The sequence below is a fragment of the Mesoplodon densirostris genome, chromosome 17, assembly GCF_025265405.1.
Source record: "Mesoplodon densirostris isolate mMesDen1 chromosome 17, mMesDen1 primary haplotype, whole genome shotgun sequence".
In the NCBI taxonomy this organism is placed as follows: domain Eukaryota; kingdom Metazoa; phylum Chordata; class Mammalia; order Artiodactyla; family Ziphiidae; genus Mesoplodon; species Mesoplodon densirostris.
The window spans coordinates 23,461,560-23,488,411 of record NC_082677.1 but is presented as its reverse complement, the minus strand read 5'-3'; the positions used below and the strand labels follow the sequence as shown (position 1 = coordinate 23,488,411).

Here is a 26,852-nt window from a genome sequence, read left to right as displayed (position 1 = left end):
GTCAAGTTACACTAGGCACACCTCTGGCACGCAGCCCAGTGTCTGGGCAGGAGAGGAGATCATGACCTTGGGAGGGGAGAAATGTGTCATCAGACATGGTTTTAGAGACCATTTCCTTTACTTGGATATCCTCCTGGGAGGGCCTTGTGTAAAAGACAAGATACCCTTTGGCATTTGTATAATCCAATGGAGTTACTTATCACGATACACTATACCCCAATAAGGCAACATTATTATGAAAAGAAACACAGCCAAGGATTGGAGAAAAGGCAAAAAAATAAGCCCCAGGTCATTGTTTCAAGGTTCACGTGGTTAGCTCTATTGCTGACTTGCTGTGTGACCTCGAAGAAGCCACTTTACTACTCTGGTCTCCTCTTTCCCTCACAACTTTCTCATGAGGAATGATTTATCATTTGCAAAGCAACACATCAATTAATGTCTTGCTTACTGAACGCAGGAAAAGAAGATGCAAAAGTGGCTTAGAAGACTCAAAAACCTATTTTCTCTTCTTCAGATGATTTTCTTTTTAATAGTGTACTTTGCAGTGTCGTTTTAGCTTCCTGTTTTTCACTTTCCTCACATGTTAAACAAAGATGACAATACTCATGAGTGGGCTATTATGAGACTAAAGAGCATCCATTAATATGTGAGGCTCCTTAATGGCATAGGGTACTAAGTTAAATGAAAGGGCTGTTACTATCCTCTTTGCAAAAATGCACAGACTAAGGTCAAGTGAGCGGGCCTTACATGAGTGGGCACTCCTGGGGATTAATATTCATAGCGGAAGGTCTATTGTTCAGTCCCATCCTGGCCATGCTGGTTGTCCTCCTTCAGCCAATTTTCAAAACACAGGGCCAGCCAACTTGAATTAACACCATTCATGCAATTCCCAGGAGAAGGTGTCAAATGCGTTGCTGAAGCAGGAATATAAATCAGTGATATTCCCTCTGTTGTCTCTGCTGGCAATTCCACTGCAAACGATCATCCAATTTGCTGGGATTTATTTATTCTTGTCACTTTTTTTTTGGCAATTATATAAGGTGGTCATCACCCCAGCCTCTGGGCACATGTACAGCTATTAATGTAGAAATTTAAAATATTAACATGCTTTCCAGCCAGGTTGGCCCATTTGCTTCAAACAAGAACCTAATTGCACAGCTGGGTCTTGCATTGTGCCCCAAAGGCCAAAAGAGATTTGTTCTTTTTCTGCAGGGTTTACAACCCAGTCACGATCAGAGCTTATAGCTAGAAAACCCTTGATGGGTGACTTGTGACCAAAATCCTGTGGCCACCTTTGGAGTTGGCTTATGCAAAGTGATCTGGGGCTAATTCAGGTCAGCCCGTGGAGAGCCAAACCATGCTCTTTCTGGCATCAATAACAGATACTACCACTATCAGTGACCACCTTGACTGCAGTTTTAGGAAAGCAGCTTTTGACTTAATGGTTACAGAGTAAGAACGTTGAGTTGTGGTTTTGAGAGCTTTTAGTTGAATCCTAATTGGTGAGAAAGTTGTAATGATCTAACACGTAAATGAAGAGAGAAAATACAGCTGAAAGTTCTATCTATCTCTACATCAGCCACAGATGTCTGACTAAGGATGGACATGGGTCATCACCTATGTTGCTTAACTCTTGATTAATGGTAGAACTTGAGTGAAGCTAATTCAATGATAACAATATTCCCAATTTTCCTTTGTTAGTGCAAGTTGACGTTTTTATGGCTGGGAGGCTCAGACATCTAGGGGCAAGGTGAGGAGAGGAGAACTGTCCCTGAACTGAGTGCTTTGAATCTTCAGTGGCTCTGCAACAAGGTTTGCAATTAATGGGCACATTCTTCTGTCACAGAGGAGGTGTGAGGCAGAGGATGTCTGCTCGTTCCCCAAAGTCTCCACGTTATTTTAATACACTGGGGCTGGTCTGGGACCCCTCATTAGGAGTCTCAGAGTAACCAGAACCTCGTGGAGGTTTCCAAGTTTCACCTATTCCCTGTTCCAGAGCCAAGCCCTGGGGAGACGGGTGAAGGCCTCACCAGATAAGGACAGTCTCCCTGAGAGGCTTTAACCACCTGCAGGTGGTCTCTGTGGCAGTTACTTAGCCTCTGGACTATCTCAGGTTTGCCCAGTCCCTGAACTGCAGACTGTCTTTAAGGAAAAAAACAAACAAAACCGCAGCAACAGTAGCAGCAGCTGCAAGAGAAAAGCTCAACAGAGACTGCCAGTGTGAAATGTGCCACATATTCTTTTTTTTTTTTTTTTTTTGCAGTACGCGGGCCTCTCACTTTGTGGCCTCTCCCGTTGTGGAGCACAGGCTCCGGACGCGCAGGCCCAGCGGCCACAGCTCACGGGCCCAGCCGCTCCGCGGCACGTGGGATCTTCCCGGACCGGGGCACAAACCTGTGTCCCCTGCATCGGCAGGCGGACTCTCAACCACTGTGCCACCAGGGAAGCCCGCCACATATTCTTAATATCTGGGGCTGAGATCCATAGGGTAAAATAAAATATAGCGCCACCCATTTTGCATAGATCTCAAGGATGCAGACAGAAAATTACCATTTTAAACCAATCTTCTCTGCTTCTGGAACATTAAACGTAGGAAGCACTAAAGAAGTGAGCTGAATCGCTCAGACCCTTTACAATAAATTGTGTCAGCATGGCCATGAATGATAACAGCAGAAAAGGGTCCCAAGGTATAAAAATTAAGAGAAATTAAAGCTGTAGCTCTACACTTAATATCAATCTACCCTGTGATGATGTGTTCCTCCAGCCTTAGCAATCCCTCAACTTGAGATCGGCAATTGCATGCAATTTAACATTACATGTGGGAAGTGTACCCATGTCCTTTTAATGAAAATTTCAATCACAGGTTTTGCTGAAGTCAGCTGAAAGGCCAGCTTCTAACAATGATGGCACAGAAAAGATCATCTTGTGTGATACACAGCTAGTTACATGTGCATTCTAGAAACAGGGAAATCAACACCAAGATTAGTGTTGATGACTTTAATTTTTTTCCAAAAGAAAGAATAGGGAGACCACGTTTTTAGGGACTGCCAATAGACTCTATATAGCAGTGATTTTTACTTCCTGATGACAATTTGAAAAGGTAAATCATGATACAAGTAAGTGACATAAAGCAGTTATATTCTAGTCCAAGTGATTATATCAGGATTAAGAAGGATTATGTGAGAATTACTTTGGGAAGTTTAAAGAAAACCGCCTGTTTTGCCACTGAGTTCACTGTGGATAATCTTTAACAACATATGGATAATCTTTAACAAGATAATCTTTAACAAGATATTCATAAAGATATGAATCTTTAACAAGATATTCTGTAGTTTCATATTATGAATGGATATTCAGTGGCTATTAAAAAGGTTGTATTATTCGGGTTTAAGCTGTTAATGGGATTGTATCATATTAATAGACTTCTGCAACGTTGAACCAAACTTGCATTCCTGGAATAAATCCAGTTTGGTGGTTTATAAAATACCAGATTAAATTAGCTTTTAAAAAGGAATTTTAAATCTATGTTCATAAGTGAGACTGACATGTAATTTCCACCCCTCTTTTTTACTGCCTTTGTCCTGTTTTGATATCAGGTGTACTAGGTATGCTAGCCTTATGCGTTAGTTGGGAGGCGTTTCCTCCTTTTCTATTCTCTGAACAATTTTGCAAAAGATTGGCATAAATTTCCTTGAATGTTTGGTAGAAACTTCCAGTAAATCCACTTTGGATCTGTTGCTTTGATGTAAGATTTTAAGTTTCTAACTCCAATTTTTTTATGAGATCATCCAGGCTTTCAATTTTTTCCTGATTTAATTTTGATACGGTTTTTTTTCTTTAGGAATTTGTTTATATCACCTGAGTTTAAAAATTTGTAGTAAAACTATTCCTGATTTTTTCATAGTTCTTCAATCTCTGTCACATCTGTAGTTGTAACTCATTTTCTTTTAAAATATTGTTTATTAAGTTATTCTCTTTATGGTCAGTGTTGCCAAATTTTTCCATTCTATTAGTCTTTTCAAATAGCAACGTTTGGCTTTGTTGATCTTCTCTAATATATGACTCTTTGTTATTTTAGTAATGTCTATCCTTATCTTTATTTATCTTTCCTTCTTTGTGTTTATTTATTTTTTTTGTAATAAGAGTTGGATGCTCATTCCTGTTTCCAGTTTTCTTTTTTCCTTAAACAGACATTTAAAAGTTTAGGGCCTCCCTGGTGGCGCAGTGGTTGAGAGTCCGCCTGCCGATGCAGGGGATACGGGTTCGTGCCCCGGTCTGGGAGGATCCCATATGCCGCGGAGCGGCTGGGCCCGTGAGCCATGGCCGCTGGGCCTGCGCGTCCGGGGCCTGTGCTCCGCAACGGGAGAGGCCACAACAGTGAGAGGCCTGCATACCGCAAAAAGAAAAAAAAAAAAAAAAAAAAGTTTAAATTTTTTCCTCTAGGTTCTGTTTTAGCTGCATCCCACAAGTTTTAATATGCTGTATTTTAATTATCAACTACTTCCAACTATTTTAAAATTACAACTCTGATTTCTTTTTAGACCTGTGGATTTAGATGTGTGTTTTTAAAATTTCTAAGTATACAGAATTTATTTTAGTTATTTTTTGTGACATTGATTTCTAACAATTTTATTGTGATCAGAAAATATTATCACCCCTTTGAAATTTGTTGAGACTTGCCTTAAGGTCTAGTATGGGATTAATTTTTGTAAATGTCTCACATATATTTGAAAAGAACAGTTTTCTGTACAGGTCCTGCCAATCAAGAGTGAGCTGAGTGCTATGTAAATGCTTCATCAACTGCAAACATGCGAACTGCAAACTGCAAACTGCAGGAACAGCAAGAAGAAGGGAACGGCAGAGCTGCTTAGAAAAATGTCCTCACTCCCTGACATCTTCTAGGGTCTTACATTCAAAGTAGGCTTGGCATGTTGCCACTGTCCTTAAAGTATCAACGTGTGATGTAATCTCACTTTCAAAAGATTAGGAAAAACAATGAGGAATAAATTTTAAGCACTCTATTGCCTGGTTTGGAGTCTTCTTACTACTCTTTCTAAGCCTTGGTTCCTTGATAAGCATGATAAAAATGTCAACTCCCAGGATGCAAGGCTCTTAAAGCATTTGTATAGTAGAAAACATTGTCTGAACAGAAACATTTGTGACTGCACATACACACACTCAGTGTAAGTAAAGACACAACAGCTTATTTCCCAAGGTTGTAGTCATTCTTTCATAGCCCTGGGGCCACACCAGATGACGTCAGTGACTAATAAGCTCCTTAGCATCTAATACCAGCAGAGAGCATTCATGACCCCTGAAGACAGAAGGGCTCCATCAATCCTTACACTTCAACAAAGATTTGTCAGAAATCTGGTTCTATTCAATCAATGAGATGAGATTATTATGTATTCAGGCATGAGTAGGAAGAGCAGCAGAGATTATGAATGAGGGAAGTTGGGGCTTCCCTGGTGGTGCAGTGGTTAATAATCTGCCTGCCAACACAGGGGACACGGGTTCGAGCCCTGGTCCGGGAAGATCCCACATGCCGTGGAGCAACTAAGCCTGTGAGTCACAACTACTGAGCCTGTGCTCTAGAGCCCGTGCTCCACAACAAGAGAAGCCACGGCAATGAGAAGCCCGCACGCCGCAACAAAGAGTGGCCCCCGTTCGCCGCAACTGGAAAAGGCCCGAGTGCAGCAACAAAGACCCAATGCAGCCAATCAATCAATCAATCAATGAATTCTTAAAAAAAAAAAAAAAAAACGAGGGAAGATGGTTTACAGTTTTCAATAGCTGAGAATAAAACGTGTGGCGACTCAACAATTTGTTCTTTTCTTCATCTGTTTATTCAGAGAGCTGTTGGCTATAAATGACTAAATTAGCCATGCAAGACTGGCCTTAGGTGCCAGAATTAGTCTCTACTCTAATATCAGAAGGAAAAAGAAACTAACAGTTATTTAACATGCTGGGGGGAAATCATAACCCCTGTGTCTCACCTCCTTTTTCAGGGGGCTAGGAGATTGATATAAATGGATGTAAAAGGAAAAGAGTCTCACAATGCAAGCATGTGGAGGCCCAGTAAGGAGCCAAGAACCAGGAATGAGGAGCCAGGAGCAGCAGAGGTGAGAAGGGGGGTTGGAGGAAGGGAATGCGGCTAAGCTCAGTGACTTAAACTCTATTTGATTAAAATCAGGAAATAAGTGGGCTGGTCTAGGGGCTCACCAATGCCCCTCCTAGCTTCAGCAGTCTGTATTCTGCAGTTCTCTTGAGGTAAAAATAGTGGTGAGGGCTTCCCTGGTGGTGCAGTGGTTGAGAGTCTTCCTGCCGATGCAGGGGACACGGGTTCGTGCCCCGGTCTGGGAAGATCCCACATGCCACAGAGCAGCTGGGCCCGTGAGCCATGGTTGCTGAGCCTGCGCGTCCAGAGCCTGTGCTCTGCAACAGGAGAGGCCACAACAGTGAGAGGCCTGCGTACCGCAGAAAATAAAATAAAATAAAATAAAATAGTGGTGAAATTGAGCCCATCTCCAGTCCAAATTTTATATGTAAAGCAGAATTCCCATTATCATCACATTCTACCTTGCTTTTTATACTGTGGGTGGACCATGAGAAATGGCCAGCAAATCGTGGACTTAAAATCAAGCACATCAATCACCAGCTGGGCAGAAAAGCCGACTGAAAAGACCAGACCCATCAACTAAGACCCAAGGACCCATGAGGGAAAGGTCGGACCTCGGAGTGCTCCTTAAGTGACCTGGCAACTCTCAGAAATCTATGTGAGCTCATGTTATCCGACGTAGAGCGGTGAAACTACATCACAAACACCTCTTTTCTCCTTCTCCCTAAATGATAAATAGGAGGATTACCTGGGGAAAATTATATTGTAAAAAGAAACTCAGCCCAACAGCTTTTTTATGGACTTTACAGTTAGGTCATTACCAAGATCTTCCTGAAATAAATTGTGAGTAGCACAGAAGAAATACAAACCACGAGGGAAGAAATATAAACCCAGGAGAGAAGAAAACAAGATGCACAGAGAATTAGTGAAGGACAAATTTGCAGAGTCCCACTCTGCATTTAAATGACTGAAAAATGTGCAATGCACTGGTTCAGGAAATGACTTAGGATAAAATGTAAATCATGGGCGAAAACATACACCTCTAATACCGTGAATGACAGTGCCGGTGCTTGCCAATGAAAGCCTTCTGACCAGAATACCTGAGTGATACCTGGCTTAAGCGGTGGTGTGGTGGACATAAAAAATGGAATGTGTATGCATGGGGGACAGCAGAATACATTACAAAGGTAATTACAGTAAACTACAAAACAAACGAAAGAAGAAAAAGGTGATAATAAAGGTGTGGAGTGTCCTTTTGCTCATCTTTCATTTATAAGCACCATTTGTAATGCCCCTTCCTTGGAAACCTATAAACAGGGTTCAAATATACTTTCTCCTTTTTTATCTTCCGCAATACTTCCAGAAAATAAAGCTGTTGTGGCCATTTACTTTGTGTGTGTGTGTGTGTGTGTGTGAGAGAGAGAGAGAGAGAGAGAGAGACAGAGACAGAGAGACAGAGAGACAGAGAGGGAGAGGCACTCAGAGACATACAGAGATGAAACAGAAAGCACCAAAGCTGGAGAGGTAATTACCAAACTGAGGAAGTCGCATCAAGTTAAGGAATTCATGAGGCAGGTCTTTTCAGTGATCAACTGAGTGAAGTGGGTGGTCTATAAAGTGAGCACCAGATTGGGCAATAAATTGGTTTAAGTTTCCCTTGATGACTATTCAGGGTGCTTTGTTAAACAGAGGAGAAAACTTAGCCTTTAACTAACCATCTCACATCCTGGTACTGAATTCCCAATTCCACTCGTTGGTTACAAGTCCAGAAACGTTAACTGACTATGTCTGGCTAGCCCATTGGTTGATCTTTAAAATGGGTAACACTACATGTTTATGTGCAAAGAGAGAAGGAGACTGAAAGAATATATGTAAATGTTAACCACAGTTATATCTGGGTAGTGACACTCTGAATGATGTGTTTCCTTTTATATGCTTCTTTTAGGTTTCCAAGTTTTTTTGCATTGAGCCTATACTGTTTTGTATGAAGAAAAATAAAACAAAAATCAAAACGACAAACCTGGACCCAGAAAAACTGCAGCTCCCACCTACGCTTCTTGGCCTCTCTGTTTATTCTCTTGCTCAGATAAAGAGGATTCTTCTCCCTCTGAGTCATTCTTCTCCTTCCTCTTTGTTTCCATGTTGTATTCTTTCACCCCCCCTACACTTCTCCCTGTTTTCTCTTCACAGCCTTCATTTCTGATGAGAAGGAAATGGGCTGCTTTTCCTAATCCTCATGTTTCCTCTCCTAACCAGCTGCACGGAGAAAGCCCCGGAGCACGACTCCCTCGCAACCGCAGCCCAACTGGAGATGATGGATAATTACATCAGTCTGGCTGGGAGCGTGACACCTGCTATACACAGGCGGCCATGTGTGCGTCTGGGTTCAGGGTTTCAGCGTGGATGAGGCTGCTTCTTTGCATGGTTAGACTATAAAGAAATGGAGTCAAGGCCAGAACACAAGGATTCATTTTAGTGTCCGTGGTTGGAGGGAGATAACGACAATGGCCGAACAGTACGTGTCTGCGGCCAAAGCCCATTTTGATTTGCTGCATTCAAGAAAAGATCCATTTTACTATAAAGCTGGTACTCTTGGCCTGGAGGCAATTTCTAAAAGAGGTGGTGGAGGGGAGGGTCATTCAAAGGTCATCCACCAACTAGGGCTGACAGTGTGCAGGAAAAGCCAAGTTCCTTTATCCTGGGAATGGCTGCAAATCTCCCAAGGGTCCATATTTCCTACTGCAGACGCCGGGGAAAGCGGCAAAAGGTAGAAGCCAAGTGATTTTAATGGTCTGCAGGGCAATGCCATTATTTCTACCCCTGGCTCCCACATGCGTTCATCTGCTAGCCTCACTGCTTTCAGAAGAGACGATTACTAATGAGGGTGCATTTGATAATCAAGTTAATTACGGGCTGAACAGGAGCTCTAATGGTGAGCTGAAGCCTCCCAGAATTAAACTTTATTGGGCTTCTCTTTCTCGTCCCAGAAGTGAAGAGATTTCTTTTCACGGTTCAAATTTAATAAATAAAAGCCACGTGTGTGTTACTTTCTTCTTGCTAGCTCTTCCTCTGCTAACGTAAAAACCACATTAAGGGCTGTGAGAGAGTCAGAAAAGAGGCAATGGGTTTTTGCCAAAAATATTTCTCACAAGCAAGGAGCGCTGGAAGGGTAGAGCTTCCCCATGTCCTGCTCCCCTGGTCACTGTGGCCCTGAAGCCTGGTCTTCTGGTCACTTCTCCACCTGGTCCGCTGTGGGGAGTTACGGGGTGACAGAGAGAATGCAGGGGCCGCGGTCAGGCAGGCCTGGGCTGGAAATCTGACTCTACCGCGTCCGTGCTGGACCCTGGGCAAGTCACTCGTCACCTCCGGGTCTCGAGTTCTACCTGAGAAGCCGGGATAAGCTCATACTGCTGAGATGTGAGCGCGGAGTGGAGTAACGAAGAAGTTTTTGAGAGTAAACTGGGGCGAGCAGGTTCTCCGGCTGTAAGGGGTGGAGGGGCAACAGCACTGGCCACCCCAGGGTCAGGAACCTCAGCTCTGGATTTGTCCAGACTTACTCTGCAAGTCCTGAGTCTTCTCTTAAAGCCTCTACATGTCTTCACGTTGGCCCCAGGAATGTGGCGATTGCAGTTTGCATTTGCAGAACAGCTTTTCCAAATGTGTTCACATACGTGACCTCATTTTACGGCCACAAACGCTGACCGAGGCTGGCAGGGTCCATTCTCCAGATGCAGAACCTGAGTGAGGCTCAGATAGGCTGATTTGTACACAGTTGTGCAGAAAACGGCCAAGCCGGAAACCCTCTCCCTCCTACTGCTTTGGTGTTTCCAATTTCTTGGGCAGAAGCTCGGTGCCACTCACATCCATGAAGGCAGAGTATCTCCTTCGTTATCTGAAGGTCTCTGTCCAGTGAAAACGGCAAGATGCCCATGGTCCTCCCTTATTTGAAACTGCTAAAACCTCAGGGCCGTTTCCTCTCCATGAGCTTCACTTTTAGTCCTTTGTATCTTGCCTGGAGTCAAATGGGAATGTGCCTTAGTAACTCCTAAGCCCCTGAGCAGATGTCAGGTGCGATCATTTCAAACGGGTTGGGCTTTGCAATGTGAAGCCCTGAGCCAAGAACCGGAGCACTGGTTACTATTTCTCATTCCAAATGTCCCCAGCCATCCCTTCAAGAGTCTCACACTGCACTGGGTACAGACATTCTGAGAAGTGCCAGGGAGTGTGATCTGCAAATGTTACAAAATGCACATGCTGCCACCAAGACAGCTGACATCTAGCAGCCACAGGGAAGGGGCACTGAATTATAAATGAGGATTATCATCACCATCACGCAGGCTGCTATTACAATGCATCATCCCAAGGCACTGGTTGAAGAACAGGTAGAAGATGAAATGACAAACTGGGGTAGTTAAGGAAGGACAACCACTGTAGACCCCAAATTAAGCCGCGTTGTGAACCTTGATATCCTGCCCTGGAACCTAGGTAAAGCCACATCTGAGAGACGTACACGTTTTTTTGATTGTTCTGATTCTAGCAAAATATCAAAGACTTTTAACATGAATGTGGGAAATGCCTTGTAAGTTGTTTTCTATTCAGAAAGAAAGAAACTTGATCTGGGTAAGTTGAAATAAAATAAAATAAACATGGATTATGTCTCTGCAGCCACAGCTCGTAAAAATTCCAGATATGTGTGTGAATATATCTTGATGCATACATATACTTTTTGAACTTTTTTAAAAATAAATTTATTTATTTTTGGCTGAGTTGGGTCTTCGTTGCTGCGTGCAGGCTTTCTCTAGTTGTGGAGAGCGGGGGCTACTCTTCGTTGCGGTGTGTGGGCTTCTCATTGCTGTGGCTTCTCTTGTTGCAGAGCATGGGCTCTAGGCACGTGGGCTTCAGTAGTTGTGGCATGCGGGCTCAGTAGCTGTGGCTTGCGGGCTCTAGAGTGCAGGCTCACTAGTTGTGGCGCACGGGCTTAGTTGCTCCGCGGCATGTGGGATCTTCCCGGACCGGGGCTCAAACCCGTGTCCCCTGCATCAGCAGGCGGATTCTTAACCACTGCTCCACCAGGGAAGCCTCCCTGTGTCAAATATTTAAAGAACCCACTTAGGGCTACCCTGGTGGTGCAGTGGTTGAGAGTCCGCCCGCCGATGCAAGGGACACGGGTTCGTGCCCCAGTCCAGGAAGATCCCACATGCCGCGGAGTGGCTGGGCCCGTGAGCCATGGCCGCTGAGTCTGCGGCGTCCGGAGCCTGTGCTCCGCAACGGGAGAGGCCACAACAGTGAGAGGCCCGCGTACCGCAAAAAAAAAAAAAGAACGCACTTAAAAACCCAACTTCTCTCTTGTTATTACATACTGCAGCCTCTTCCTGTCACCTTTTTCAGAGTACTTATCTTCCTTTCCTCCTCCCTTAAACCCCGCTAATTTGCGGATCTGCTTCTTCGGTCTGAAGCGTCTATCTTCCAAAATATGCTGCCTTAGGTTCCTGTGTTCTTGTCTCTTAGACATTCAGAAAAGGTGCTCACTGGTTTTCCTTTCCCTTGTTTCTGGAAAGCCAGAATAACATGTAATATTCTTCCCCCACCCCCTCCCCGGGCACCATGCTAACCAAGGATTTCTTCAACAACTGGATTAAGCTAAAAGCCCCTGAAACAGGTTCTTGTTCAAAATGTCAGACCTGGCCCACGTGTGTTTGCTTTTGCTCTTTCCTTCCTCCACAGGCAATTAAAATGTCTGTCAGTGACTAAACGTAACAGAGCAGAGCGAATGGGAAGGGAATTCGTGGAGTTCTTAGTGTAGGACAGAGTCTGGCCTTTGTGGAGTTCCCAAATGTCCTCAAAATGAAGCCCGCCAGTCAGTGAGCCACCGGGCAGGAGAAAGACTCAGCTGTGGAGGTGACCTGGACTCAGCCATCGGTAAGCCACACGGAGTCCTAGAAAAGCGACCCCAGCCCTTCATCCCCGACACAAACAGGCTACCACGCATTACCTCACGTGAGAAGGAACCTGGAGCATGAAAGAGACGGACGGAGACACAGAAACCAAACAACCAGTCCTGGAATAAATAGAAATGATTCAGGAACAATAAGAATTAAAAAAGACTAATTAGTATTCTCAAAAAGATTTGAGAAGATACTGCAACCAAAAAATAGGGCTGTGTGAAAAGATAGTAAACAAAGAACAGAAATAACATTTGCAAATAAAATAACATGATTATCAAATAGAAACTTCAGTGGAAAGGATAAAAGATAAAGTTTAAACAGATAATATGAGACAAAGGACAATGGGCACAGAGCATCAGCCTCGTAGGTCCCTTATATGACTGCTGGGCATTTCAGAAAGAAAATGAAAACAGAAATGACAAGTGAATAGTTATCAAGAGAACGGAGACCCCTGTTGCATTTATCCGTGTTATCTGTCTGCAACACCTCACCCAAGTTCTTTTTTGTTTTGTTTTTTTTGTTTGCGGTACACGGGCCTCTCACTGTGTTGTGGCCTCTCCTGTTGCGGAGCACAGGCTCCGGACGCACAGGCCCAGAGGTCATGGCTCACAGGCCCAGCTGCTCCGTGGCATGTGGGATCTTCCCGGACCAGGGCACGAACCGGTGTCCCCTGCATCGGCAGGTGGACTCTCAACCACTGCGCCACCAGGGAAGCCCGCGCCCAAGTTCTTTGTAGCACCACCTGTGAAGGCCACTGGGAGCAGTGGGCTGCTGGCCTTTCTAGGATTTTCAAATTTTTTAAGGGACATGCTTTTTTTTCAGAAATTAAAAAGAAATTATCTAAAGTTGTCTTGGGTAAGTTCATTTTACCTGTCTTCCCCTAAAGTTTTCTGATGATCAAAACCACCCCCCCCAGCAGAGCCAGCGCCCCCCACCACAGTCACCATCCCCACCACAGTCACCATCCCCAGCACAGCCATCATCATCGCGATCCTTGATATGACTCCTGCTGCCATAATAATGATCCTGACTTTGACACGTACACGTGAGACTTCATTACATATGAAATCAGGAGGGGAATCGAACACAAACTTTCCACTATCTCTAAAAATGTACTTACTAAGCAACTGAATCGTTTAAAGAAGATTTCACAAGAGATGCTTAACTTCCCTTAAGTGGTCAGATGCGCTCACTGATGTTCTCATTTCAACATACTTTCATTTATTTCTTAATATATATCCCAAAGACCAATCCTTGACCAACTTTTGGCAAAACTAGCTGGGGTTACTTTGTGTTTTAAGAAAGTAACATTATTGTATTTCTCTGCCCTCTTCTACAAAATTAGTCTAGCTTAGCTTTTGTAATACATATACAGAGAAGCCCACATCTACCCTCTCTGAGCATAAGGGAAAAAAACCAATTACTTAATTTCTAAAATGGTGTTGATCGTAATAGTCCTCTTTCCCCCAATTTTTTTTCCTGGTCTCCCTTGCTGAAAATTGTCAAGACAGCTGACTACCCCTGGTCTTTAATAATGGCAAGCCAAGAGTGTTAGAGAGTTCTACGTGGGCTGATGGTTTACTGGCCTAAGACAGCTGGTCTTCAGATGACATTTGCTAACAGCATGAAAGACCAACAGCTGGAAGTATGTATGAGGGACCCTTCTGACATAATCACCATGAGTCACTCACAGTTTTATGACCAGCAGCTTATAATGGTATCCTCTTATCATCTAAATATTTACCAGTCCTATAAATATGATTTACACATGGCTTCAAAAAGAATTCTAATTTTGAAGTTGGTTATTTAGAAATATGACACACTGACTTATCCTTGTGAATAAAAATACAGATCCTGTTTAAACTCAGGTGTGGTTAAAACCATAACGAGATACTAATATACACGTATTATAGTGGCTAAAAAAGACAGAGTAAAACAGAACCAACTGGCCATTCCAAGTGCTGGCTGATAAGGACACAGAACAATTGTAATTCTCATGTAAACCCTCGGGAAAGCACAATGGGACAGACGCTTCGGAAAACAGTTTAGCAGTTTCTTAAAATGTCAAACACACTTACCATATGACCCTGCAATCCTACTCCTAGGTATTTACCCAAGTGAGATGAAAAATTATATCCAAACAAAGAGCCCGTAAGTGAATGTTTATAGCAGATTTATTCATATTGGCCTCAAACAGGAAACCACCCAAATGTCCATCAACTGGTGACTAGATAAACAAAGCACAGCCCTTCCTTACCGTGGAATGCCATTCAGCATAAAAAGAACGAACAACAGACGCACACAGCAGCACAGATGAATCCCAGATTCGTTACGCTGAGGGACAGAAGCCAGACTCAAGAGGCTGTACACGGTACGATTCCACTTATATGACTTTCCTGAAAAGGCAGGACCATGAGGGTAGAAAACAAATCGGTGGCTGCTGGGAGTGGGGTGGGCTAAAAAGGGGCATAAGGGAATTTTGGGGGGCGGTGATGGAATTATTATTATTTTTTTGTTTTGTTTTTTTTTGCGGTACGCGGGCCTCTCACTGTTGTGGCCTCTCCCGTTGCGGAGCACAGGCTCCGGACGCACAGGCTCATTGGCCATGGCTCACGGGCCCAGCCGCTCCGCGGCATGTGGGATCTTCCCGGACCGGGGCACGAACCCGTGTCCCCGGCATCGGCAGGCGGACTCTCAACCACTGCGCCACCAGGGAAGCCCTGGAATTATTTTATATATTGATTGTGGTAGTGATGGTTACATGGTTGTATGAATTCGTCAAAACTCAGAGAACCCTCAAAAGAGTATTTTTATTGTGTGTAAATTTTACCTCGATCGACCTAAGAAAATAATTCAGTGTGGTAACCTGAAGGTAAATAAGAATTTCAAATATGGGTACGTTTTTCTTGGATACCTAAAGATATAAACGAAAGCCTGCAACCTTACTCTCCCTGCGGCAGAGACAGGTTAACTTTGTTGCCAGCTTCAGATCAGGTTAAGGCTACCATGTTACCATGGATACAAGCTATTATTTCCTCTTGTGTGAAACCTCTAATATTAAATTGTGACTCACATGCAACGCAAGGGGAGACTAAGAAACAACCAGACGGAGTCACCGAGGCTTTTTCATTTTTCAGAACCCTGCCCTAATGTTTCCTCCATGAACTCATGAGAAACCACGTGAAGTCAGTGAACATATCCTTCAGGGATGAAAAGAAGAAAAGGGTAGAAACTTTTTGGCTAAACTTCAAGGCAATTCTAAAAATTGTATGCTGGTCTTAAGGCTGTTAAGACTGTTTATATTCTTCTGTTTGCTGCAGAAATAATTTCCCCCATATGGACTGCTAAAACAATGACATATGAGAGACCAGCCCTCTCCTCTATCTGTTGACTGGCCTGGGAGACGATGCTTTTCTGATTTATAAAGTGGACAGAGGGCAGATGGAGGGTGGGTTTTCAAGTCAGGAGAATTCTGTGCAGTGGGGCTCAAACTGGCAAGTTGCGGGGATTCACTCAAAGCGGGTAAGGTAGAAAGATGACTCTTAAGTAAGCACGTATATTTAAAAACTATGTGAAAGATGTGTTGCCACAGTGATCGCCATGCATCCCCGTAACGACCAGTGAAAATGAAAATCATAACTGCTGCCTCTGAGCTAGTGCTTTCCGCACGCTAAGGAGGTGCTACGGGGACCCCTAGGGCATCACCTCTCCCCACACCCCACCCTGTCTTTTATGATCCAAGAATCCCAAACAGCCCCGAGCTCCCCAGAGGCACCAGGCGAGCTCTTGCCTCTGTGCCTTTGTCCATTCGTTCCTCCATCCAACAAATACAGTTTGACTATCTACTCGTGTCTGTTGCTGATTGAATTGTGTCCCCCCACATTTATATGGTGATGTTCTAAGGCCTGTACTTCAGAATGCAAGCTTATTTGGAACCAGGGTCACGGCAGATGTCATTAGTTAAGATGAGGTCACAGTGGCATAGTGCGGGCCCCTTAATCCTATACAAATTGTGACCTTATAAAAAGGGGAAATTGGGACCCAGGCACACACGCGGGGAGAAGGCCATCCGAAGACGAAGGCAGAAAGCAGGGTGATGCAGCTACAAGCCAAGGAAGGACAAAGCTTGCCAGCAAACCTGAGGAAGAAAGGGGAGAGTCCGGAGCAGACTCTCCCTCGCTGCCCACAGAGGAACCAACCCTACCAGCTCCCTGATGTTGCACTTCTAGGTCCAGAACTGTGAGCCAATAACTTTCTGTGGTTTAAACCAAACCAGAACAAACCAAAACAAACCCCCAAACAAAATTCCCCCCAAAACAAAACAAGCACAGTAAAGTACATTTCCTATGGACAAGGAGATTCTGCAAATGTATGAGAAGCCGCAAGAACAGAACTGCTCCTTTAAGGGGCTGGAGCTCAGTGGGGATGCACAGCGGGGCTCCAGTGTGGGCCGGGGGGGGGGGGGGGGGGGGGGGGGGGGCTGACACCCCTGCATGCTTCTTCCTGATTGGCTAAACTCACCCTCGCCTCCTGACTTCTTTCAGATTTGAATCTTCAACCAGCTTAAAGGTTTTATTTTTTTTTAACATCTTTATTGGAGTATAATTGCTTTAAAATGGTGTATTAGTTTCCGCTTTATAACAAAGTGAATCAGCTATACATATACGTATATCCCCATATCCCCTCCCTCTTGCGTCTCCCTCCCACCCTCCTTATCCCACCCCTCTAGGTGGTCACAAAGCACGGAGATGATCTCCCTGTGCTATGCGGCTGCTTCCCACGAGCTATCTATTTTACATTTGGTAGTGTAAGGACACAGACGTTGAGAATGGACTTGAGGACAGGGGGAGGGGGAGGGTCAGCTGGGACGAAGTGAGAGAGTGGCATGGACTTATATATACAGCTTAAAGGTTTCTATCAACTTTTCATGCGACCAGAGTCATCTTTCCTGGAGGAAAAGAGGGCCCGACGCATGAGGTATGAGAGACGGCGGACGCTCCTCCTCCTGGCAAGGGCGCCACTCACCCCCAACGTGTGGACAGATGGACAAGCCCCGGGAGCTCCGCGCGGCAGCTGTTAACACCGATTTTCAAGTGCAGGGGCCTGAGCCCCACCTGTAATGACATTTTCCTGGCTGGTTCTGACCTCTGAGTCTCGCTGATTTGTCTGACACACACTGAACATCAGGGAGTTAGGACTCAAAGTCCAGAAGCCAAAATTGCTTTTAAATGGCAGAAGATGTTTAAGATAGAATTTCTGTGACTTGGTCATTAACTTGCTTGTATCCCGATCCACGCTTTTTTTACATCCCTTCCTCTCAATTATTTTTTCCCTGCTTGGCGGAGGTTTTAGCAGCAGTTACCTCTAATCATAAAGACACTTTTGTAGGCAATTCAGGCTCCTGCTCATAGACAGCAGTCAATATTGGTGGGGGAAGTTGAAAAAAATATCCTACTCACTATATAATTGCCCACTGTCTTGCTTATATTTTCCTTCTTTATAGAAAACAATCTTTTTTTTCCAGAAAAGAGTGGTTAGATTTATATATTCAGAGGAATAATACAAATAACCATGTGTGATGATAATTTAGGCTATATTATTCTAAGATAACTCACACACCTTAAGGGTATCACGTATCAATCAATGTTTTCAGATATAAACCCAGCTATGACTCTTTGATTCTACCCTCTGCTGGCAGTGCCCAGTTTTTTCCCACCCCCTCAGGCCCTCGTTTCCACGTTCCTTCTGCTTCCTCCAAAGCCCACAGCTTCTATCTCTTTCTTACATGAGCTGGAAAGACCCAGCTTTAACTTGAGTGTGGCAGGATGAAGCCTGTCGATCTTTAACAAAAGCAGAGATGCTGGCCTGTTTCTGAAGTGACCTATCGCCCCAAAGTTTAGTGCTTCATCCATCCCATCTACAAACATTTCTGAAATACACAGTGTGTTCAGAGAACCGGTCTACATCCTAAGTATCACCCAAGAGAAATGGAAATAGTACAGTTTACGTATTCAGCGATCTCAAAAACAAACTCGCCAGGCTTTTGTAGAAATCAGTCCGCCTGCTTTTAAGTTGAGAAGTTCTAAGATGACAGAACACTGGTGTCAAAACTGGCATGGATTTTCTGACCTTTTGCCATGAGGTTAAATTTTATGTATGGAGCTTTCAAACTCCTAGATTCTCTTCCATTGCTTCCCACTGCGAGGGTGTAGTGCTTCAACCTATTTCTTTAGCGTGGCTTCTCCCCTGACCCTCCCCTTGCACGGTCATCAGCACTTTCCTGACCTAGCCACTCAGCTTTTCTGCTGTTCTTTTTTTCTCCTCCACCTTTCCCAGCAAACAGCCGCCACCGCATACGCACGTCCCTTTCTCTCGAGAACAGGGACACCAATGCGGGCGCAGGTACCTGTTGCATCCCTTGCATGGTCTGCTGCAGGAACTGCACCTGCTGGTCCTTGGTCAGGTTTTCTTCCGTTCGAAACAGCTGCTCTTTCTCCTGCTTCAGCAGCTCCACTTCGTTCCTGTAGGCGTCCAGCTGCCACCGGAGGCTGTCGTTCTCTTCTTTAAGCGCGTAGGCCTGGGCGGCCAGGGCTGAGGGGCAAAACAGAATGAGTTCAAGTGAGTGACCTTCTCGCTTAGATGGACAGCCTTCAGTGCGAAAGGGATTCTAAACCGGATTCTGAACGTTTGTACCAAACCCAAATGAGCTACCCTGGGGTGCTTTATTTTGCAGCTGGCGAGCGTTGCTTCTTCGGGAATTTTTCGCTATTCTATTTGTCCTGTCTTATGTATGACTGTGGGCACAGGATTGACTCCTTCCAAATCCTTGTCTCTTGACCTCTTCCCCGATCCTAGGCTCCCTTTCAGAAACTAATCCGTGTTGCTAGGTGATGAGAGTGCTCAGAATTGCAGGCAATCGTCGTATCTACCTCGTGGCTGCCCTTTCCCTTTCGGCAGGACGGCAGGACGGCTTAGCTCCTTGGAGGGCCACTTTCTTTCAAATTATCAGCGGCCCCCCAATGGAGGCACGCAGCCGCAGCTGCCCAGGGGAGCTGGGGATTGATCCACACACACACTGTTCCTTCCTGATCTACTGCGGGGTCAGACTGACTGCATGAGTCAGCTGGTTAGTTAGTTTCCTCTGACTCCTATCAGAATGCTGACCTGGCTCCATCTGTTTCACCAACTGATTCCTACCCTAATACTCCTTCCTGAAACCTGAAATTCTCTACGTGCAGATTCAGAGCTCACTCACATCTCCACCTGACTGAGAAACCGAGACACTTAATTCAGGGTCTTATGCATCTCAAGCCTCCAAAAACAACTGAAATGGAATAAAACAGAGTGAATGGCTCAAAACAAAATTGAGGAGGGCGACTCCCTTCCCTAGTTTCCAGCTTACTGCTTGGTGGTCTCTGCAATAATCACAATAGCTTTCTAAGCACTCTCTGTAGAATAGGCGCTGGACCAGGAACTAACACACTTCATCCCCCCATCAAGCCTCTGATGTGGGTACTGCTCTTAACCACCCCCTCTCTAGAGATGAGAAAAATGAGGCTCAGGGAAGTTAGAGAACTTGTCTGATCCCACAAAGAGAGTAGCATCAACAGCCTTCAAACCCAGATTGGGTTCCAGAGTCTCTGCTCCCTGTCACTGGGCTATTCTGCCAGCCAGATGAGTTTAGTTCTTACCAGACTGTTTGAAAAGAACTCCAAATGCTTCCCCTCTACTTTCTCACCAGTTTCCCATGCTTTCTTCTCCCCTCCTTCAGAAAATCCATTCTCTACTTTTGTAAGCAAGAGAAAAGTGAAGATATTTTAAAAGCTTGTTATCAGAAGCTTCTTTAAAGAAGTAACTTCCGGTTGGTAAGGGCATGGCACGGAGTCCCTGTCCAGCAGGTTCTTGGTCCAGGATCATTTCCGCACCCCACACCATGTCCAATCCCAATCCCAGAGCCAAATCGAGGTCAGCCTCTCAGATGTTCCAGCCACACATTGCCGTGCAATGGTGACAGATCTGTACGGAGGTGCTCTGAAACCCCAGTGAGTTCTCTCCTTAAATATCAACCATCAAGGGCTTCCCTGGTGGCGCAGTGGTTGAGAGGCCGCCTGCTGATGCAGGGGACACAGGTTCGTGCCCCGGTCCGGGAGGATCCCACATGCCGCGGAGCGGCTAGGCCCGTGAGCCATGGCCGCTGAGCCTGCGCGTCCGGAGCCTGTGCTCCGCAACGGGAGAGGCCACAACAGTGAGAGGCCCGCGTACCGAAAAAAAAAAATCAACCATCAAATTACGTTAATAGTAGTTTTATAGTTGAGTGTTTTATGGTATTCTACTTCGCAAAATGATTATGTATAGTACACGCTGAAATACTAATCAAATAGAACATGCAATTAACCAGAAAATTCCCTACCTCAAACCATCAGGGATCAATTAGTCGACAAGCAGTTCCTGCAAATGTACTCCATGCCGGAGCCTGTCTGGGCATCTTGGATCACATGACAAGGAGACAGAGTATGTCTCTTCTCTCAAGGAGCTTGAAATATAATAGAAACCGACACGTTTGAAAGGAACACACTCAAAGCAAGAGAGAAGAGCCTGATGCCTGGCATATAGTAGGCACTCAATAAATGTTGGTTGGATAAATAAACAAGTGACTAATTTAGTGTCAAGGTTTATTGCAAGAGAATCCATCCTACAGGAATTCAGAGAAGAGAAAGGAAAAGGCAGACTGGATTAATAAAAGAGGGCTTTGGGGCTTCCCTGGTGGAACAGTGGTTGAGAATCCGCCTGCCAATGCAGGGGACACGGGTTCGAGCCCTGGTCTGGGAGGATCCCACACGCCGCGGAGCATCTAGGCCCGTGAGCCACAACTACTGAGCCTGAGCATCTGGAGCCTGTGCTCCGCAACAAGAGAGGCCGCGACAGTGAGAGGCCCGCGCACCGCGATGAAGAGTGGCCCCCGCTCACCGCAACTAGAGAAAGCCCTCGCACAGAAACGAAGACCCAACACAGCCATGAATAAATAAATAAATAAATAAATAATTTTTTTTTAAAAAGAGGGCTTTGAAGGGTGAAAGCCCAAGAACTGGGGAAGGGCACCTCACTCAGGGGCAAGAGCAGAAGCAAAGCCCAGAGATGAGAACTGAAGATAGAATATTTGGGGCAGGAAGCAGAGAACCTTGACCAAAGGCAAGAGTCTGTCTGGAAGCAGTGAGAGAAAGCTGAGCCATGACGGGTGATGAGAGAGGATGGAGGTTCAGAAGTCAGGCTGGAGAGGTAGGGTCAAATGGGGAGGCCAACTGAGAACCACTGAAGGTGCCCAGGCGGCAGAGGGACGTGATGGAATCGGTGATTTAGGAACATTGGCTTGGCAATGGTGCATGGAACGAACTGGAGGCTGAAGAGGATGGATAAAGGAAATTTTATTTGGTGTATATGTGTGTGCAAAACAGAGGAACTGCCAATTTTATAGTTTTCAGGGACTGACATAAAATCGGAAACAGGGCTTCCCTGGTGGTGTAGTGGTTGAGAGTCCGCCTGCCGATGCAGGGGACGCGGGTTCGTGCCCCGGTCCGGGAAGATCCCGCATGCCACGGAGCGGCTGGGCCCGTGAGCCATGGCCGCTGAGCCTGCGCGGCCGGAGCCTGTGCTCTGCAGCGGGAGAGGCCACAGCAGTGAGAGGCCGGCGTACCGCAAAAAAAAAAAAAAAAAAAAAAAAATCGGAAACAACCCAGGGTATACCCAGGAGTATGAGCTAGTGCTTTTTCAACACTGCACAGCCCAACTTCAGATCTTGTCCACACCCTGAGGTACCAACTCCTGACAATTCAGTTTACCAACCCCTAAGGAAATGGTTATGAGACATCATTTAAGAGAGGGATGTTGTAATAGGGCAAAATTACAGAAAATGCAAATGATGGAAAAAGTGTTGGCGCTACAGAAGCACATTACTACATTTAGTAGCATTCAAAGACACTTAAGTCATTTCCTTAGGAAGCTCTATCTGGCCCTTTCTCGATTCAGAGTGGCATTTTTATGATCATAACTGATAGCAGGTGTCTGTGAAGAAATCGATTAGTATGCAGGGATGGAAACCACATTTTCCAAATGAATTGCATAGTCTGCAAGATATGCTGAAATCTGTGTAGCAAAATGCAAGCAGCTATAAAGCATGTGCCAGCAACATTATTTCAATAAATTGTCTGAACATAAATACATATAGGGAAGTGCACCATCCATCACTTTAGGGCTTCTCTTAGAAGCCTGTGGAATGGCATCGCTGCCATTTCTTATTCTTGGCTTAAGCCAACTGACCACTGTTCCGACCAAGTAGGATGCAGTGTCATTAGTATTTCTGGAACACGAACGTGATATCATCATATAGAAAAAGATGAAAAAAAACCAGCAGCTGTAACTCCATTCCCCACCCCCCCAAATCAATACCATAGCCAATCCCATCAACGTTTTTATCATTGGGGCATATAACTGATTTACATTCCTTATTAAATAATTTCAAGCTTGATGTTTGCAAAGAAAATGTTGGTTACTCCTGTGGCGGCAAAGTGGTTTTCTTCTAAAGGGTGAGAAATTATATACTGACTCCACTTAACTTGTGGTCACCTGTTTGTAAACATTATTCAGCATCATGCTGCACGGATCCACCCCTCAGATGAAGCTTCCTGGGAGAAGCTAGATTATGTTTTTTGGACCAGAGCTCTAAAGGAAACAAAATCCTAATACTTTCTAACTTAACATCATTTCTCAGTGTATTCAAAATTCAGAAACTTGAAAGGACCACCCTTTCATTTCTCTCTTTTTCTCTTTCATTCTTTCCAGGACACTGTATTAAAGTAAACAGTTTTGAACAATGTATAATCAAGCTTCTGTGATAAAACTGACCCCTGAGAGACAGCACAACCAATCCACTATTCAAATAAGAAGGATTAAAAATAAACAACATGGGCTGCCCTGGTGGCGCAGTGGTTGGGAGTCCGCCTGCCGATGCAGGGGACACGGGTTCGTGCCCCGGTCCGGGAAGACCCCACATGCCGCAGAGCGGCTGGGCCCGTGAGCCATGGCCGCTGAGCCTGCGCATCCAGAGCCTGTGCTCCGCAACGGGAGAGGTCACAACAGTGAGAGGCCTGTGTACTGCAAATAAACAAACAAACAAACAAACAACATATGCATGTTTTTGTAGGAATCCCTGTGGACTGCACTGTGTTCCAATAAATAGAATATTTAGCTAACATGTGGATTACCAATTTTCAATAAAATTTAAAAAAAAGATTACAGTGAGACACTTTAAATGTAAACTATTCTGAACACAATTGAATTTTCCTTTGGTGATTTTAAAGGCACTGCTGAATCCAGGGATGCCTCTGGATTATCATTCATTCATTCACCGATCAGCTATTTATAGTGAAGCCATGTGAGGAGAGCTGTGGCCTCCACGAGGGGAAGGCCAGTGTAGGCATCAGTTTATACTTGCTCAGGACCTTAGGAAAATTCTGTTACAGGGATTTTCTGATTGGATCAAAACCGAAACGACGACGTTGGAAGAACTCTGCTAAACAAGATTAAATTCCATTTCAAAACTTAGCACTAGACTACTAAAATTACCAAATTGTATATAAGCTGATCCAAAGATTAAATTGCACTGCTGAAGAAGAGGCTTAAAGGCATTACAGCACCTTGCTGCACCCTTGACTAGATCCTATATAAACCATTAGTCTTTGTATGAATTATGGTCAGAGTGACCTGCTCCTTGGTCTCCTCCATTACTTACTGTGTTTCCCTGGGAACAGATAATGGCATGCTTAGCTTCTTTAAGTAAATACTCTGCTGAAAGCCTTGAAATCTCTCTCTTAGCAGCCTGAGCCAGCCTCAGAAAAATAATTAGCCCTATATGGAAATATGTAAGTTATCTTGGGTTATGTCCCTGTAAGCTGACAGTATGTTAATATCTCTTTCATGCTCAGGCAAGATGCAACTAAATAATCAAACACTTTAACATATTGTTTCTAACAATATCTGGATTTCTCGAAAACTGTTTGTCTTGGTGTCGTTGTGGGGGGTCCCCCCTCCACTTTGCCAGATGTCCTCCTGAAATGCTGGGAGGACGCTGCCCAGCTGTGCATTTCCTCCTCACGCACAAAGATTGTCTTTTTCAAGGTTTCCATCGGCTGCTGCCCAGAAGGGCACTTGTGCGGAAAGGTCCAGAACCCAGGACGACTGGATGGGTCTGAGACCTGGAAGATACGGCCACCATATCAGCTCGCCTTCCAGCCCCCATGGCCTGGGCACCTAGGGACTGTCCCCAGGCTCCGTCTGCCTTCCTGCATTCTGCTCCTCCTCCGGCAGGGTGCCTGGGGTGGGGGGCCCAGTGGCGCTGCTGCGGCACAGACAGCACACTGTGTCGTGCTCTTCTCTGCTTAGTGAAGCTTGTTCCTGAGAGGTGACTGGCCCAGGGGCTGCCATCTGACTGGTTCTCACCGATGCCGCGTGAGGGGCGTGTGAGGTGTGCCTTCTGCTCAATCCCTCGTTATCTTCCTGCTGCCGGAATGCGCCTGGGTCTCTGAGTCATCACGTGGAGGAAAGGTGCCCACAGACCAAGAATATCTGCTTTGGACTCTACGGTGCCCAAGAAATGAACTTTTTTTCTTTGGTAAAGACACTCGAAGATTTGGAACTTATTTGTAAAACAGCTGGCATTACTCTAACCCAGAGTTTCCCAAATATTGGCTTGAATCTGAAATTCCCGGTGGGTGTGCTAAACACGTATTTCTGGGCCCCTTCCCCAGAGTTTCCAATGGGGTATGTCCAGGATGCAGCCTAAGAATCTGCATTTCTGAACTGGAGCTACAATTGGATTGTTTGGACAAATACGTCTGATGGCACCACAGGCTCAGCTTGGCATTCTGGTTCCATTCCTCGACCTTCTGAATGAGCCTCAGCCCCATGCGCCGCACCTGTGAAGGCAGTCCTGTCCGTGGCCTGTCTCCATGACCCAGCCACCTCCTTATGGAGGGAGGGGGAAATCTGGGCAAAAGGTACAGTCACTACTGTCTTCCTTCCCCCGTTTTCCCCCAATAACAGTAGCAGGAGCAGCAGGAGTAACTGTAGTCATAGGAATAGTAACAGTGGTAGTAACAGCTAATGATTTTATGTGCCAGGCAACGTTTGCACAATCTCCTTTCGCCTTCACAAAAACATGACATAGTAAATACAACTATTATTTTTATTTTCCAAGTGATGGGACTGAGTTTGAGAGATGTGGAGGTTTGCACAGCTGGCTGGAGGTGCAGGGTTTATCCTCCGCACGGGGGACTCCAGAACCTACACTCCCTGATGTGATGGCACTGGGGTGGCCCCTCGCAGGTAAGTGCTGCAGCTCGAGCACGAAGGAAACCAGGGACCCTGCTGTGGGACCTGATCAGCTCCTAACAGAGGCAAATATTCCCTTGCTGGGTCTTTTTGGGGACTGTTCTGCAGGAGAGGGGCTCCACTACGGAGGCAGAGAGGATAAGCCTATTTTAAAACGAACACACGTAGATCTTCTGCAGGAGGAGTCTGGGAATGAGCCATACAGAAGTTAAACTCAGGCTTCTGGAGCCTCGAGGCCTGACTTGATCTGCTCAGGGATCCCGCCTTCTATGCTGTGTCCCCCTGCTCTGAAATGGCTGCACTGAGACCAACCACTGAGCTCCTGGGCCTCGGCTGGTTATTAAGGCTCCATGAATTGACCATAAGTGCGTGGGTTTATTTCTGGGCTTTCTATCCTGTTTAAATCCTATTCCATTGATCTAGATGTCTGTTGCTGTGCCAGTCCATACTGTTTTGATGACTGCAGCTTTGTAGTATAGTCTGAAGTGAGGGAGCCTGATTCCTTCAGCTCTGTTCTTTTGGAGAAAACTCTAATTTGAAAAGATACATGTACCCAACGTTTACAGCAACACTATTCACAACAGCCAAGACATGGAAGCAACTTAAGTGTCCATCAACAGATGAATGGATAAAGAAGATGTGCCACATATATACAATGGAATATTACTCAGCCCTAAACAAGAATGAAATATTGCCATTTGCGGAGACATGGGTGGACCTAGAGATTCTCATACTACGTGAAGTAAGTCAGACAGAGAAAGACAAATATCATATATCACTTATATGTGGAATCTAAAAAAATGATACAAATGAACTTACTGACAAAACAGAAATAGACTCACAGACATAGAAAACTTATGGTTACCAAAGGGTAAAGGGAGAGGAATAAATTAGGAGTTTAGGATTAAAATATACACACTACTATATATAAAATAGATAACCAACAAGGACCTACTGCATAGCACAGAGAACTATATTCAACATCTTATAATAAACTATAGTGGAAAAGAGTCAATAAAAACGAATGGATATATATATATATTATAACTGATTCACTTTGCTGTACAACTGAAACTAACACAACATTGTAAATCAATTATATTTCAATAAAAATTTTTTTAAAAAGGCTCTATGTATGAAGAGAGCCGTGTCCAAGGACTCTGCCTGGTCTCAGGAGTCCCAAAGGACCAGTGTTCCAGTGCCTACCCCACCCAACTCCTCTACGTTCTGCTTTTCTAGGTGTCCTGCGCCTTCAGCTGGAGTAAAGGCAGTGAAAACCCTTCTTCCCACAGATTCCCCAGGGTCTGAATAGGCTCAGGAAGGCCCAGGACAAGCATCAGATGACCCTCAAGTGACCAGACAAAGCACGGGGTCCTTGGAATGCTGTCATGTCGGTGCCCCCCAGC

At 45.1% G+C, this 26,852-nt stretch overlaps 1 protein-coding gene across 7 annotated transcripts in view; it reads right to left on the bottom strand.

Annotated features, from left to right (window-relative positions):
• The window catches only part of ENOX1 (ecto-NOX disulfide-thiol exchanger 1), a 320,291-nt gene that overhangs the window by 90,137 nt on the left and 203,302 nt on the right, over positions 1–26,852 (bottom strand). For all 7 annotated transcript variants that reach the window (XM_060080023.1, XM_060080025.1, XM_060080027.1 and 4 more), the window contains one exon: positions 18,470–18,654. In XM_060080023.1, coding sequence (XP_059936006.1) covers positions 18,470–18,654 — 185 coding nt within the window. The remainder of the gene's footprint in view (positions 1–18,469; positions 18,655–26,852) is intronic.